This window comes from Urocampus carinirostris, chromosome 7, assembly GCF_059441175.1.
Source record: "Urocampus carinirostris isolate Australia breed hairy pipefish chromosome 7, RoL_Ucar_1.0, whole genome shotgun sequence".
Lineage (NCBI taxonomy): Eukaryota > Metazoa > Chordata > Actinopteri > Syngnathiformes > Syngnathidae > Urocampus > Urocampus carinirostris.
Window position 1 is genome coordinate 36,945,812 of NC_142355.1, and position 15,306 is coordinate 36,961,117.

At 39.0% G+C, this 15,306-nt stretch overlaps 1 protein-coding gene across 1 annotated transcript in view; it reads left to right on the forward strand.

Moving 5' to 3' along the window:
- LOC148363222 (calcium-dependent secretion activator 2-like) overlaps nucleotides 1-15,306 on the forward strand; it is a 132,089-nt gene that overhangs the window by 67,871 nt on the left and 48,912 nt on the right. The window contains exon 13 of the mRNA XM_088340804.1: nucleotides 10,637-10,824. Coding sequence (XP_088196930.1) covers nucleotides 10,637-10,824 — 188 coding nt within the window. The remainder of the gene's footprint in view (nucleotides 1-10,636; nucleotides 10,825-15,306) is intronic.

The following is a 15,306-nucleotide window of genomic DNA, read 5'->3' on the forward strand; positions in this document are numbered from 1 at the left end:
GGTTTTTCCTTCAAGATATAGTGTTAAAACATAAGTCATTGAATAATAACAATCCCGATCCTTTGGTAAGTGTTCTGACGAGCGCAATGCGATTAACTCCAAATAATACAACAAAAACAAATGTATTTTTCTTATAATGTATAGTTTATATAGTCGTCCCATCTGTGCAGTCTAAGAAAAACACAAATATAACAATAAAAAAGGAGGCCCTTTCTTGGAGCTGCTCAAGATGATGTCAGCGCAGAGGTCAACTTCCTGCAAGGAGCCGAGACACTTTTTTTTTTTTTCCCTTTTTTCTTTTTTTTTCTCGTGTTCCTGCCGGCTAATTGCTTGCGGCGCCATCTGCTTGCGGCAAAGGAACATCTTGTGCAGCACCACCTTCGCCATCAAGTGGCCTCTGCACTTGTTAATACCCTGGCAAGAAAAAAGGAAAGAAGCAACGGAAGAAATAAGAAGAGTTAAGCGCTAGCTTGTCCTATTCAAATGAGAAAACACACTGGGGAATCGTCCGGGGGGGATAAAAACAACACCAGAAATGCAATAAATAGATTCTTGTTCATTACTTCCTAATAATGCAATACAATTTAGAAGTAATACGTTATGAGGTATGAACAGATATATTATCAATCTATTGATTAATAGATAGATAGTTTATTCATCCCTGTAGGGAAAGTTACACTACTGTAGAGTATTTACATAGTGCTACGGAAAATGCACACTGTAATAGAAATAGGGTAATATGCAAATGTGGGGGTGGGGTTTAATGTGGGCTTTTACTCCCCGGGTGGAGTTAAAGAGCCTCATGGTGTGAGTAAGATATGATCTCAGTCTGTCCGTGGAACAAGACTGTGACTCTCTGTTTCAGTAATAACTGTGAGAAATTCTTGTTTTTAGCAATCTAATTTGGACAATAAGTGTGTTTATTATTTGAAAATATGTCACGTAGAAACTTGATATGAGTAAAGTCAAAAATAGATCACTCGTTCTTACCCATTATGCATTATTTTAAGATCTAAACGGATATTAAAAAAGTTGTATAATTATATCACAGTTTGGTTATGTCTCCTGTCTACCTTTCTGTAATTATAATATATTTTGATTTTCTGCAGTTTTAGCACAACTTGGCTGTTTCTCCGTTACCGGTTTTTAATTAGAATATATTTTGATTTTCGATTAGTCAGTAGTCAGTAGCACAACTTGGTCGTGTCTCCTCTCTACTTCTTCCTATTTGGAATATGTATATATATATATATATATATATATATATATATATATTTGAGGTTCTATAGAAGTAACAACACAGTTTGACTGTGTCTCCTCACTACTTTTCTGTAATTGAAATATATTTTATTGATGTAAGTAGGAGCACAATTTGGTTGTGTGTCCTCTCTACCTTTCCGTAGACTATATTTAGATTTTCCATAGATGTATCGCAACTTGGTCGTGAATCATCAGTACTTCATAGTTTGAATCAATTATACATTTTTCTAAAGAAGTAGTAGCACAACTTAGTCACATCCCCTCCCTACCTCTCTGTGATTAAAATATACTGTATTTTGATTTTCTATGGAGGTAGTAACACAGTTTGGTTGTGTCTCCTCTTTACCTCTACCTAATTAGAATATATTTTGATTTTCTATTGAGGAAATAGCACAATTTAGTTATGTCTCCTCTCAACCTCTCTATAATCAGAATATATTTGGACTTTGTAAAAAAGTACTACCACAATTTGATCGTATCCCCTTTCCAACTCTCCATAATTAGAATTTGATTACTTTTCCTATAGAAAGAGTACCAATACTTGGTCGCATCTGGTCTATACCTCTCTATAATTAAAATATATTTTAGGTTTTCTCTTTTATAGAAGTTGTTGCACACTTGGGTCGTGTATCTTCTCTACCTCTGTAATTAAAATATATTTAGATTTTCTATAGAGGTAGTAGCCTAAATTGTTTTTTTCTTCACTTTACATTTCTTTCATTTGAATGTACTTGGATTTTCTATCAAAGTATGGTAGTTGCGCAAACTTGGTTTTGTCACCTCCCTATCACTCCTTAATAAGAATATATTTAGTAATATCGTAGAATTAGTAGCATGACTTGGTTGTGTCGCTACATCATTGCGATTAGAATGTTTTCTATTAAAATATTTGCTCAACTTGGTCATGTCCCCTCCCTACCTCTTTGCAATTAAAATATACTGTGTTTTGATTTTCTATAGAAGTAGTAATACAGTTTGCTTTTGTCTCCTCCTTACCTCTGCCTATTTAGAATATATTTTCATTTTCTATTGTGGTAGTAGCACGATTTAGTTATGTCTCCTCTCAACCTCTCCATAATCAGAATATATTTTGACTTTGTAAAAAAAGTACTACCACAATTTGACCGTATCCCCTCTCCAACTCTTCATAATTAGAATCTAATTACTTCTCCTATAGAAATAGGACCAACACTTGGTCGTGTCTGTTTTATACCTCTCTATAATTAAAATATATTTTTGATTTTCTTTTTTTTAGAGGTTGTAGCACAATTTGGTCGTGTATCTTCTCTACCTCTCTGTGAATTGTAAATGTCAATGTTCAATTTTCTATAGTAATTTGTTTGTTTCTTCCCTCTACATTTCTTTCATTTGAATTCATTTAGAATTTCTATCAAAGTATGGTAGTTGCGCAAACTTGGTCGTGTTGCCTCCCTATCATTCCTTGATAAGAATATATTTAGTAATATCTTAGAATTAGTAGCATGACTTGTTTTTGTCTCTACATCACTGTGATTAGAATGTTTTCTATAAAAATATTTGCGCAACTTGGTCGTGTCTCCTCCCTACTTTTCCGTAATTAAGCTAAAAAGACATACAAGTTATTGATATTGTTCTCTGGAACCAGGATTTTTTAATTGGGTAAAAAAACTGATCTTTCATCCCTGACTCAATTAAAAGGACTGTTGTCGACGAACATGTTTTCAAAATGGCCGCCATTCAGCCCAACATCCAATCGGAAAAAAGGAAACTTGGTATCCGCCGATTCTTTTTCGCCGCTTTTCAATTTTCCATCCGGTAAAAGAAGGTGGCGTTGACCCGGGAGCAAATTACCACCCAAAAAAAAAAAAAAAAAGTCAAAGCAAAGGGAAAAAAAAAGTCGTTTTGAAGCTTGTTTGAGTGTCTTTTAAAAGAAGGTTGTGAGTTATTTTTTTATTTATTTTTTCCTTCGGCGCCGCTGCCGGCGTCCTTGAGGTGTTATTGCGGTCTTTTGTATTTACCGCAGTTTATTTGTGGGGTTTTTTTTTGTTCGTTTTTTTTTGCCTTCACTTGCGACCTCGCCGGCTTTTGTGTGCCCGTCGAGCACTTTGTGACCTTTTGGCAGGCAAGCGGAGCCGACGACTTCAATTGCGCTCACTCCAGCGTCGAGTGCCCGGTGTTGAAGCACCTGCCGTGCTTCAACACTCGCCAGCCAGGGCCAAATAGCAAAACAGGGGAAAACTGCGGAAAAAAAAAAAAAAGACGTACTTGAAGGCGGGCGATAGAATCTCAAGGTCTGCATAGTTTTTGTGCTGATTTCAGCCTGGGTGCCTTCGTTTTCTTCTTAATTGTTCTTTTTAAGAAAGGCCTTTTTTTTTCATGGCGTGTGTGCCTTCAAAATCGTTCATTTTGTTAGCCTTCGGGATAATTTTTCAGATTTTCACAAAATGCTTTGCAAAAATATAAAGAAGGCGTTTTGAATCCTTCCATTCCTTCCTAATTTAATGCCTTCCTTCTTTAAATTTCTTCCTACAATTCCTTCTCTTCCTTCCTTTAACTTCTCCTTTCACCTCCTTCAATTATTTCATTCCTTCATTATTTGATAAGAAGCCATGGCAAAAAATCAAAACCGGGGAAAAATTGCGCCAAAAAATGACGTACTTGAAGGCGGAAGATAGAAGCTCAAGGTCGGCATAGTTTTTGTGCTGTTTTCAGCCTGGGTGCTGAAGTTGTATACTATTTTATACACTGTTTTATCGTAAGTAAAGTCATATATACTTGTTCTAAAATCTGACTTCAGTGTTTGAAGGCAAACTCTGAGAGAAGGGTGTCGTAAACCACCTTTGCTATGGAATGTGTCTTTGGTTTCAGTCTGTGCAGATAACATTGACTTATCACCTCACCTGGGGTGTTGGGAGTATGTGCTTGGCACGTCCTATCGCTCCTCCTCCCATTCAATCATGGTTAGGAAATTTGCATCGACGACGGCGCGGACCAATCAGCCAGAGGCTTGGTCATGGGGTGTGAACATTTCATCGGCATGGGTGATAAGATGAGGGGACCCCAGAACCTTGTCGTTTTCTTCATACGATTGTAATTTTGGCAGGGCAGAATGATCCGATTTGTTCAACTCTGATTCGGCTAAAGAAATCAATATGTGGACTATATTCGGCGTTCGGCTCAATAATTCCTCCGACTTTAGAACATGCTCCAACTGTAAGTGATTACACAAGACAAGGGAAGTGTCTTCGGAGTCAGATTTCAGTATAAGAAATGTTAAAACCTTACAGTGCCTTCGTTTTCTTCTTGAAATTGTTCTTTCGCTATGAAAAAGTTGCTTTTTTTAAATTTTAAAATGACTCATGTGTGCCTTCGAAATTATACGTTTTGTTCCGATAAGCACAAAATTCTTCACAAGCATTTGAGGAATGCATTTCAAAAACTCTGTTTATCATCCTGCCTTTCCTCTCTTTTTGGATTCCTTCCTTCCTTAAACTTCCTCCTACAAGTCTTCCTATTCCCTCCTTTAACTTCTCCCTTCAATTCCTTCAAATATTTCCTTCCTTCCTTCCTCACTCATCTTCTTTCTTGAAAAGCAGCCAGGGCGAAAAGTCCAAACCGGGGAAAATTGTGCCTAAAAAAGCACTTACTTGAAGGCCGGCGACAGAAGTCCAACCGCTTTCTTCTCGAAATTCTTTTTCATCGATAAAATGGTCTATTTTTTTTTTTTCGTTTGTTTTGTTATCGTTCCTGAAAATGGATCTGATCTGCACAAAGTGTTTTGTAAAAATGAAGCGAAGGCGGTTTAAAAACACTGCTCATCGTCTGTCCTTCCTCCCATTCTTCCTTCCTTAATTCATTCTTTACCTTACTTTAAACTTCTTCCTTCGATTCATTCTATTCTTTCCTTCCTTTCTCACTGCCTCTCTTCCTTGGAAAGGAGCCATAGTGAAAATTGTGCCAAAAAAGGACATACTTGAAGGCGGACGACAGGAGCTTAAGGACAGCGGGGTTTTCAGCTTGGGTCCCTTCTTTTTCCTCTTGAAAATGTTTTTTTTTTTTTTTTTTGACAAAAAAGGACGTCATAGCGCGGTTGTGGCACTAAATGGAGGTTTATTCAATTTTTGCAGTCGATTTTCTGTGACGAAGGTGTGCCTTCAAAATTACGGAGTCGTTTTCGTCCTGTCACTAAGGTGTGCCTTCAAAATTGTCTTGTTGTGCACAAAACTGTTTGCAAAGGTGTCTTAAACACTTCCAACTTCATCTACCTCACTTCTTTGAATTTCTTCTTTCAATTTGTTTATTTACTTCCTGCCTTGCTTTAATCATTGACTTCATTTAATTCCTTCCTATATTTGATTCTTTCCTCCCTTTCTTTCCTTTACGTCCCTATTGTTCTTTTAAATCCTTTCTTCTTTCCTTCTTTTATTCTCTCCCTCCTTCCCTTATTCCTTCCTTACTTTCTTCCTTCTTTTCCTTCTTTTCTGCTTATTTTCTTCCTTATTTCCTCCATTCTTGCCTTCTGTTTTGCCTTTATTTTTGCCTTCATTTCTTCCTCTTCTTCTTTCCTTTTTCTTTCTTTCTTTCTCACTCTGTCTGTGTCTTTCTCGCTCTCTTGCTCTCTTATTCTTATCCTTCTTTTCTTTTTCTTTTTTTTCCTTTCCTTCCTGCCTTCCTTTCCTTCCTCCTTTCTATTCTTTCCATTCCTCCCTTTCTCTCTTCTTTCCTTTCTTTTTATTTCCCTTCCTGCCTTCCTTTCTCTTGGTTCCTTCATTTGATTTCCACTCATTTCGTTCCGTCTTTTATATATCTCATACTTCCTTCTTTCATTTATTTACTTTCCTTCCTCCCTGCTATTATTTCCGTCCTTTATTTCTTGTAATTTTTTTCCGTCTTTCCTTCATTCCTATTTTCTGACCTTATTTCGATTCACTATTTATTTTAGTTCCGTATTTCTCGTATTTATTTCCTTTATTTGTTTCCTTCTTTCCTTCCATCCTTGTTTAATCGTTTTCCTTCCATTCATGCTCGCCTGCCTCCAGCGACATCTGTACCTGCCGTCCATAATTAGAGGAGTGGTCTTTATTCCTCTTTGCTTTTGTGGTCGGCCTTTTTTGTGCTTCGCCATCCGACGGTGGCTGCGTTGAAGGCAGAAGACATCTGTTGCGGAGTGACCCCCAGTGGCCTCCAGAAAGTCCTTCGGCGGGGACTGGCCGAGTCGCAAAAAAGACCCTTTTTCCGCAAGCGAGGCCGACGAGCACCAGAACGAGAGGATTCACAGGGCCCCTTGCCGCCATCTGTCCGCCTCTCGTTGCCTTCGGAAGGTCCTTGGCCTTTAATTACCCAATAAATTTGACTTGACTTGACTTACTTCCTTCTTTCCCATTTTTTAATTTTCTCCTTTCCTTCCTTTATTTATTTCCTTTGAAACCTTCATTTCTTTGATTCCTTTATTTCCATATTGTCTTTCATTTATTTCCTTCTTTGAATTCCCTTACTCTCCGTCTGTGTTTCACCCTTATTTCCTTTATTTCTTTCCTTCCTTTTAATTCCTTATTTTCTTCTTTCTTTTAATCTATCGTTTCTTTAATTCATTCATTCTCTTCCTTCAATTCCTTCCTTCCTGCCTTTTCTTCCTTTTTTAATACCTTCCTTCAAGTCCTTCATTCACTTCTTCACTACTCCATCCCCTTTTCCTCCCTTACTTCCCTTTTCCCATTATTGAATTCTCTCCTTTCCTTCCTTGAATTATTTGCTTTAAAACCTCCCTTTCTTTGATTCCTTCATTTCCTTTTTGTCTTTCATTGAAATCCTTTTTTAATTCCTTCCTTTCCCCCCGTCTGTCTATCACCCCTTTATTTCTTTTTTTTTTTATAACTTTTTATTTCTCACACAAATTTTGACAGAGGTTTGATTCCACCATCATACATCAACACAAACACTAAACATATACACTTGTCACACCCATAAATAACAGAAAAACAAAACAAAAACAAAAAAAAGTTAATACAATACAGTCAATAAATTGAAAAAAAAGGGGGGGAGGGTTAGACATCAAGTAAAATTTGTGTGATAGGCTTCCATCTTTTCTCGAATTGATCGAGTTTCAGTTGAAGTCTTGCAGTGATGTGCATTTGCTTTAATTTGTCTCTCTATTGTTTTATGTCAGGAGGTTGTGGTTTCAGGCAGGACACTGTGATCATTTTCTACCCGAATCATAAGCTTTAGTATATATTTCTGTTGACAAGACAGTAATTCTTCTGGCAAAATTCCTAATACGTAGGCCATTGGGTCCAACCGCAACTCCCAACCAATAATTATTTTTATTTCTGTCTGGATACTTCTCCAAAAAATTAATATTACAGGGCAATTCCAGAAAATATGCGTAAAGTCTTGTATTTTATCCTAGGTTTCTTGTTTTGCCATAGGAATTTTGTTATCAATTTATTCCAAATTTTAAATGTGGATGCTGGGATCAGAATAGGAAGAGATTGAAACAGAAATAATGGTCTTGGTAATATGTTCATTCTAATTGTTTCTATTTTTCCGATAAGGCTTAAGGGCAAAATTCCCCATCTTTCCAAATCTTCCTTATTTCTTTTATCAACGTTCCGTAATTTGCATCAAACAGCTTTGTGGAATGTGGTGTAATAGTCACCCCCAAATATTTAAACCCTTTATTTGTCCATTTGAAATCAAATCTTTCAATCACATCTGTTGGACATTTTCCTGATATCATCATTGCTACTGATCTGCTCTCATTATTTAAATACCCAGCTACTTCTCCATATATTTTAAGGTTCTCCAACAGTGGTGGTATTGATAACGAAGGCTCTTTCAGCATAACCAACAGGTCATCTGCAAACAATGATATTTTATGTTCTGCTCCTTCATCTGATATCCCCTTTATTTGCTCATTTTGTCTTATTGATTCCGCAAGTGGTTCTATGCTTATTGCAAATAAGAGTGGACTTAAACAGTCCCCTTGCCGGACTCCTCTTTTGATATAGAAGAAATCTGAGCAGTGACCATTTACTCTAAAACGAGATTTAGGATTTTTATAGATTATTTTCACCCATTCTACAAATTTGTGAGGGAAGCTAAAAGCTATAAGTGTTTGATGTAAGAAGCTCCATTTCACCCTATCACAAGCTTTTTGTGCATCCAAGCTTAGTTGAGGGTTGGGTCTTAGATTTTGTACTCGTAATTATGTTTAGTACACCAGCTCGGTAGCCTAGAAGGTAGGGTGCCCGCTCCGAGACTGGGAGGTCGCTGGTTCAAGCCTCGGCCGAGTCATACCTAAGACTTACAACATTGGTACTCATTGCCTCCCTGCTTGGGGCTTGGCATTAAGGGTTGGAATTGGGGGGTTTGGTCGCCTAATGACTCCCAACACCTCAGATGGGTTGAGCGAGGGCGCTGGGAATCCCCTCCTCTAAATCAATCTCCCAAAAAGAGTCAGAAATGACTCTAGCCACCTCCCACTAGGTGGATAAGGGCCTTTGGTATATATATATAATTATGTTTAGTATCCTCCTAATATTGTTTGCACCCTGCCTTCCCGGAATAAACCCTGTTTGATCAGTTCTAAATAATTCCGCTATGAATTTCTGCATTCTTTTTGCCAGTATTCTTGTAACAATTTTTAGATCGTTACACAGTAAACTCACTGGTCTATAGCTTTCACATAATATTGGGTCTTTTCCTTCTTTGTGCAAGACTGTTATGATGGCTTCTGACCAAGATTTGGGGGGGATCTCCTTTTTGTTATAGCATAGTTAAATACTTTATGCAGTACTGGTGTTAATTCTTTATTAAAGCTTTTATAGAGCACCCCCGGGAATCCATCCGTTCCTGGTGATTTATTTATTTTTAGGTTATTTATTTTATCTTGTATTTCCTGTTTTGTAATGGGGCGAATAATTTCTAATGTATCCCCCCTGTTAGTGTTGGTAAATGTAGTTTTCCCAAAAAGTTTTGTGCCGTGTAGTTATCCAAGTCATTTTCTGAGTCATTTTATAAATCTTTATAATAATCTGCAAATGCTTCTGCAATACCTTTGGATTTTACTAAACATTGTTTAGAGATAGGATGTTTTATCTGTGATATAATTCTATCTGTTTGGGCCTTTTTGAGTTGGAAGGCTAGCAATCGACTGGCTCTATTGCCCATTTCATAATATCTCTGGTTCACAAAACGCAAAGCCCCTTCTGCCTTATTTGTCAAAAGTTCATCTAATTTGCTTCTGGTTGTTTTTAATACCTGTAATCTGGATTCATTTGGTGTTTTCTATGTTCTTCTTCTAGTTCCTTAATCTTATCCTCCAATTCCTTTTGGTTCTTTAATCGGATTCGTTTCAGTCGGGAAGATATTTCAATTATTTTCCCCCTTATTACAGCTTTCCCTCCCTCCCATGATATTGATGGAGAAACCTCACCGTTGTCATTGATTTGAAAATATTCCTTTATACACTTTTATTTCTTGTACTACGTTTTTATCTGAGAGGGGAGATACCTCCTCCAATACCTAAAATGTGGTTCATTGTCTAAACTTAATTTCAAAGTAATTGGAGCATGGTCGCTTATAGTAATATTCTCTATACCACACTCCACTATTGTATGCATATGTTGTCTTGAAATGTAAAAGAAATCAATTCTTGAATAGCTGCCATGAGGGTTTGAATAGAAGGTATAGTCTTTAGTTTGGGGATTCTTCTCTCTCCATGGATCTATCAATCCCAATTCTTTAGTTATGTTATTCAACATCCTCGACCTATTTGTATTTGTTCCATGTACTGATGGATACTTGTCCACCTTGCCATTTTGTACAGTGTTAAAGTCACCTCCTATAAGTAACATTCCCTTCGCACTTTGGCTAATACTTTTCGGTGCATAAACATTCATTATTCATATTTCCCTACCGGCCATTGACCCTATAATCATTATATATCGCCCCAGATTGTCCTTCACTTCTTTTTCGACGCCACCCCTTTTCCAAGTAAAATTGCTACTCCCCCTTCTTTTACCATACCTTTATTTCTTTTCTTTCTTATTTAAATTTTTCACTTTTTGAATTCATTCATGCTCTTCCTTCAATTCCATTTAATTCCTTCCTGCCTTTTCGTTCTTTTCTTTCCTTCTTTTAATACCTCCCTTCAATTCCTTTATTCACTTCCTCACTGCATCCCTCTTTCCTTCTATTTTTTCTTTCATCTTTTAATTCCTTCTTTCGCTCCTTCCTTTAAATCCTTCCTTCACCCCCCCTCACTTGTTGTTGTTGTTGTTGTTGTTATTGTTTTTTTTTGTTTGTTTTTTTTTGTGAACATGACTCCAAATTGTGTTTTGCAACTGTCGATCTGTTATTTTTTTTCCTTTTTTTCTTTTTTTTCTCCTTCGTTCAGGGTTGGTTCAGCCCAGGTCAGGTTTTCGTGCTGGACGAGTACTGCGCCCGTTACGGTGTCCGCGGTTGCCGGCGCCACCTCAGCTACCTGCAAGACTTGATGGACTTCTCGGAGAAGGGGACGCTGGTGGACCCGACGCTGCTTCATTACAGCTACGCCTTCTGCGCGTCGCACGTGCATGGCAACAGGTAATGCTCTCGGACCACATTATTGTTATTATCCTATTTTTGCACGCTGCTTCACAACAGATAAGCACTCGAGCGCATTATTTTTGGTGTTTTAAAGACACAGTAACCAGTTTTAGCTATACTGCTAGCTGAATTAGCATAAGCCATTTAGGACTCTTAGATTGGCTTATAGGGCAGCACGGCGGCGCAGTGGTTAGCGTGTGTGCGGCACACTTCTGAGGTCATGAGATCGAACCTCCTGTGTGGAGTTTGCATGTTCTCCCCATGCTTGCGTGGGTTTCCGCCAGGCACTCCGGTTTCCTCCCACATTTCAAAAACATGCATGTCAGATTAATTAGCCGGTCCAAATTGTCCCTAGGTGTGAATGAGCGAGTGAGTTGTCTGTCCCTGTGTGCCCTGCGATTGGTTGGCAACCAGTTCAGGGTGTCCCCTGCCCACTGCCCGAAGATAGCTGGGATGGGCTCCTGCACCCCCGCGACCCTACTGAGGATAAGCGGTGCAGATAATGGATGGATGGATGGATGGATGGATAGGCAGGCTTATAAAAGCCATGTTTGATCCGCGCGACGAAGCGCTCTAGCTTTGTCCATTGTGTTATGAAAGCGTCATCACAAATTTAACCTGCACCAAGTTGAGCTCAGGGGACACATGGCGGAAAAGAAAACCTACAGGGGTTGGATTAACCCTAAGGAAGAAAGAAAGGGAGACAGAAAAGAGTGAAAGAATAAGAAAATGAGAGAACAATGGAAGGAATGGGAGAATAATGGATAGGGTGAGAGAAGAATGGAAAGAATCATGGTGAGAATGAAAGAATATTGGAAAGAATAATGTCAAGAATGAAAGACAGAAAGAAAGAATAAAAGAATAAGAAAATGAGAGAACAATGGAAGGAATGGAAGAATAACGGAAAGGATGAGAGAAGAATTGAATAAATCATGGAGAGAATGAAAGAATATTGGAAAGAATAATGTCAAGAATGAAAGAGAGAAAGAAAGAATAAGAAAATGAGAGGACAATGGAAGGAATGGAAAAATAATGGCATGGATGAGAGAAGAATGGAAGGAATGAGAGAAAAATGGAAAGAATCATGGAGAGAATAAAAGAATATTGGAAAGAATAATGTCAAGAATGAAAGACAGAAAGAAAGAATAAAAGAATAAGAAAATGAGAGAACAATGGAAGGAATGGAAGAATAACGGAAAGGATGAGAGAACGATGGAATAAATAATGGAGAGAATGAAAGAATATTGGAAAGAATAATGTCAAGAATGAAAGAGAGAAAGAAAGAATAAGAAAATGAGAGGACAATGGAAGGAATGGAAAAATAACGGAATGGATGAGAGAAGAATGGAAGGAATGAGAGAAAAATGGAAAGAATCATGGAGAGAATAAAAGAATATTGGAAAGAATAATGTCAAGAATGAAAGAGAGAAAGTAAGAATGAAACAGAGAAACAAAGAAAGCAAGAGAAGAAGAGAGAAACAAGGAAATAGAGAGAAATCAGAGATATTTGGAGACAGAGAGAGAGAACAAATAAAAGAGACAAAGGGAGATAAAAAAGAGAGAGCTAGAAAGACAAAAAGAGAGATGAAACTGATGAAAATGAGAAGAAGAGTGAGAAAGAGAAAAATCCAAAAAACAAATACAGCTCAAGTGTCTTTGTGAGGGAATCAAGAAATTTGGTGACATCATGTGGACAACCGGCATCTCATTTTTCTCTAGCACTTCTCTAAACATCGTCCCTCGAGCATTTATGTGTGTCCTCCCCTTGCCCCTTTCCTATCATTTTGAGCTGCAAGCCACTTGTTGCTTTATTCCCCTGTACCGACCCCCCCTTTGTTTGATCATTGAGCCAATTAGCCGCTAATGATTAGCTCCCGCGACTAATTGTGGAGGGGGGGGCGAGCTGTATGGCTGGCTTTTTGTCAGCTGGAGTCATGGTGGGAGTCTTTGGCGCCGTTTTTCCTGAGAGGGTGGTGAAGATAAGGTGGGAGGGGCAACTCAACCTGGTGATTGACAGTGCGCTACGCTATTGTTTGGAGGAGGTATGTCGCCACGGCAACTAGACGGTCTCTCCTCCTTCACAGGTAATTTTGCTTTACCTGAGCTCATATTATGTTGAAAAAACACAGGCGCCATAGCAGCCTCTGTCAAGCTCCTTGTGTCGCGCTCGCAAGTATGTGCGCAGTTTTAAAATGGGCAAAAAAGTGTCCATCATGAATGAAGCTGCCAATTTGCAGAGGGGGGCGCTCAGGCCTATTTTGCGCTCATCGCTTACACTTAAGCCGTGCAGAGTGTAAATACACAAACAATGACCATCACAACACTCCCCCCCTCCGCCGTATTCAGGGCCCCCTATTTCGTCTTTGTGCCCCCTCCCACTTTGCAGCCTTGCATGATTTCCCAGCAACAATGTGTGTGAAGCGCTGCAAGCTGTCGCGGCGCACTTAAGAACAGCACCCGAATGAACCGCAAACCAGGACCCCCCCCCTCACTCACTGAGATACTCCCCTGTCTCACTTACACCTCCACCCTCTTGCAGTTGGAGAGCGCTAACATCAGAGTTCGTACGGGTGCTTGAAATCCTTGAGAATCTATGAATTTTTATGTTGTGTTTTCAAAGATTGAAAAGTGATCGCCTTTAAGGTGAAGTGCTTGTGAATGATTGAAATTGTTGCCATGTTAATTAAGGTGAAGTGCTTGTGAATGATTGAAATTGTTGCCATGTTAATTAAGGTGAAGTGCTTGTGAATGATTGAAATTGTTGCCATGTTAATTAGGTTAAGTGTTGGGGCGAGCGTTATGATCCAGGATTTGAGCTTCAAATAAGGGTGTTTAACTTTGTTTAATGGTTCTAAAATAGTATATGGGTAAGGGTTAGAAACTAAGGATTAGGTTCCTAATTAGGGTATCAAACGGAATTAAGGGTTCTGAAATAGGGTTGGGGCTAAGGTTACAACTAGAGTTAGGTGTAGGTTTCGGGTGAGGAACTAGAGTTTGAACTCTATGTTAGGGTTCTACACTGAATATAGGGTTCCACAATAGGTTTAGAGCTAGGCTTACGGTTTGACTAAAGGTTGGGGTTAAAGCTAGGGTTTGAACTCCCTATTAGGGTTCTAAACCGAATGTAGGGTTCCGAAATAGGTTGAGAGTTTAGGGTTACGGTTTGAACCAGGGTTAGAGCTAGAGTATAGAGTAAGCTTAGGAGTTAGAGTTTGGGCTCCATATAAGGGTTCTAAACTGAATGTAGGGTTCTGAAATAGATTTAAAGCTATGTTTACAGTTTAAAACAGGGTTAAAGCTAGGGTTACAGCCAGGGTTAGGTATAGGGTAAGGAACTAAGGTTTGGGCTCCTTATTAGGGTATCAAACTGAATTTAGGGTTGGGAAATAGGGTCAGGGCGAGGGTTACAGCTAGAGTTAGGTGTAGGTTTAGGGTTTAGGAACTAGAGTTTGAGTTCCATATTAGGGTTCTAAATGGAATGTAGGGTTCTAAAATAGGTTTAAAGCTAGGTTTATAGATTGTTTAAGGGTTGGGGTTAAAGCTAGGGTTAGGAGTATGGTTAGGAGCTACGGTTTGCACTCCATATTAGGGTTCTAAACTTAATGTAGGATTCCGAAATAGGATGAGGGTTCAGGGTTACAGTTCGAACCAGGGTTACGGCTAGAATAAAGGGGAAGCTTAGGAGCTATGTTTGACTTCCATATAATGGTTCTAAACTGAATGCAGGTTTCTAAAATAGGTTTAGAGCTAGGTTTACGTTTTGAAACAGGGTCAGGGCAGGGTTACAGCAAGGGTTAGGATTAGGCTAGGTTAAGAACTACGGGTTAGACTGAAAATCCGGGTTTTAAACCGATTTTAGGGTTATGAAATAAGGTTGGGGCTAGGGTGAGGGTTTGAAACTAGGGTTTAGGCTCCTGTTCATTGGATCAGCACTGGATTTCTTTAGATGATACTGGGAAAATTGGACAACGGACAAATGAAATGCCAGAGAAATTCTAAGAGTGAGAGATTGAAATAGTGTTGTTTGGTCATGCTAACTGCTATACTTGATTCCACCCGACACCCATTTTTTCTGTTTCCCGCGGCGTCGGGCGGCCATTTTGCGATGGCGTGCAGACACCCACGTACCCGAGCGTCGCCCGCAGGCTTTCCCTTTATTTCTTCCCTTCTTCTTTTTTATTTCTTTTCCGCACTCAAGTCGGGTGTAAACGTCGGCACTCGCCGAGTTCACAAGAGGTCGGGGGTCAACGCCACCTCCTACATTCATAGGGTCAGAGGTCAGCGCCGGCGCGTCAGACCGATTCCCGGCCCGAAACCTGACGTCTTTTCACGCTCCAGATACCAGAACGCGCTTTTTATTTTACGGAAAGGGAAAAAAGAAACGAAATACACTTTCGTTTCTCGAGATCGCTTATGCCCGCAGGACATTTTTGGATTTCCAATATTTCTTTTTCTTTTTTTTCTCTTTTTCTTGGCGGA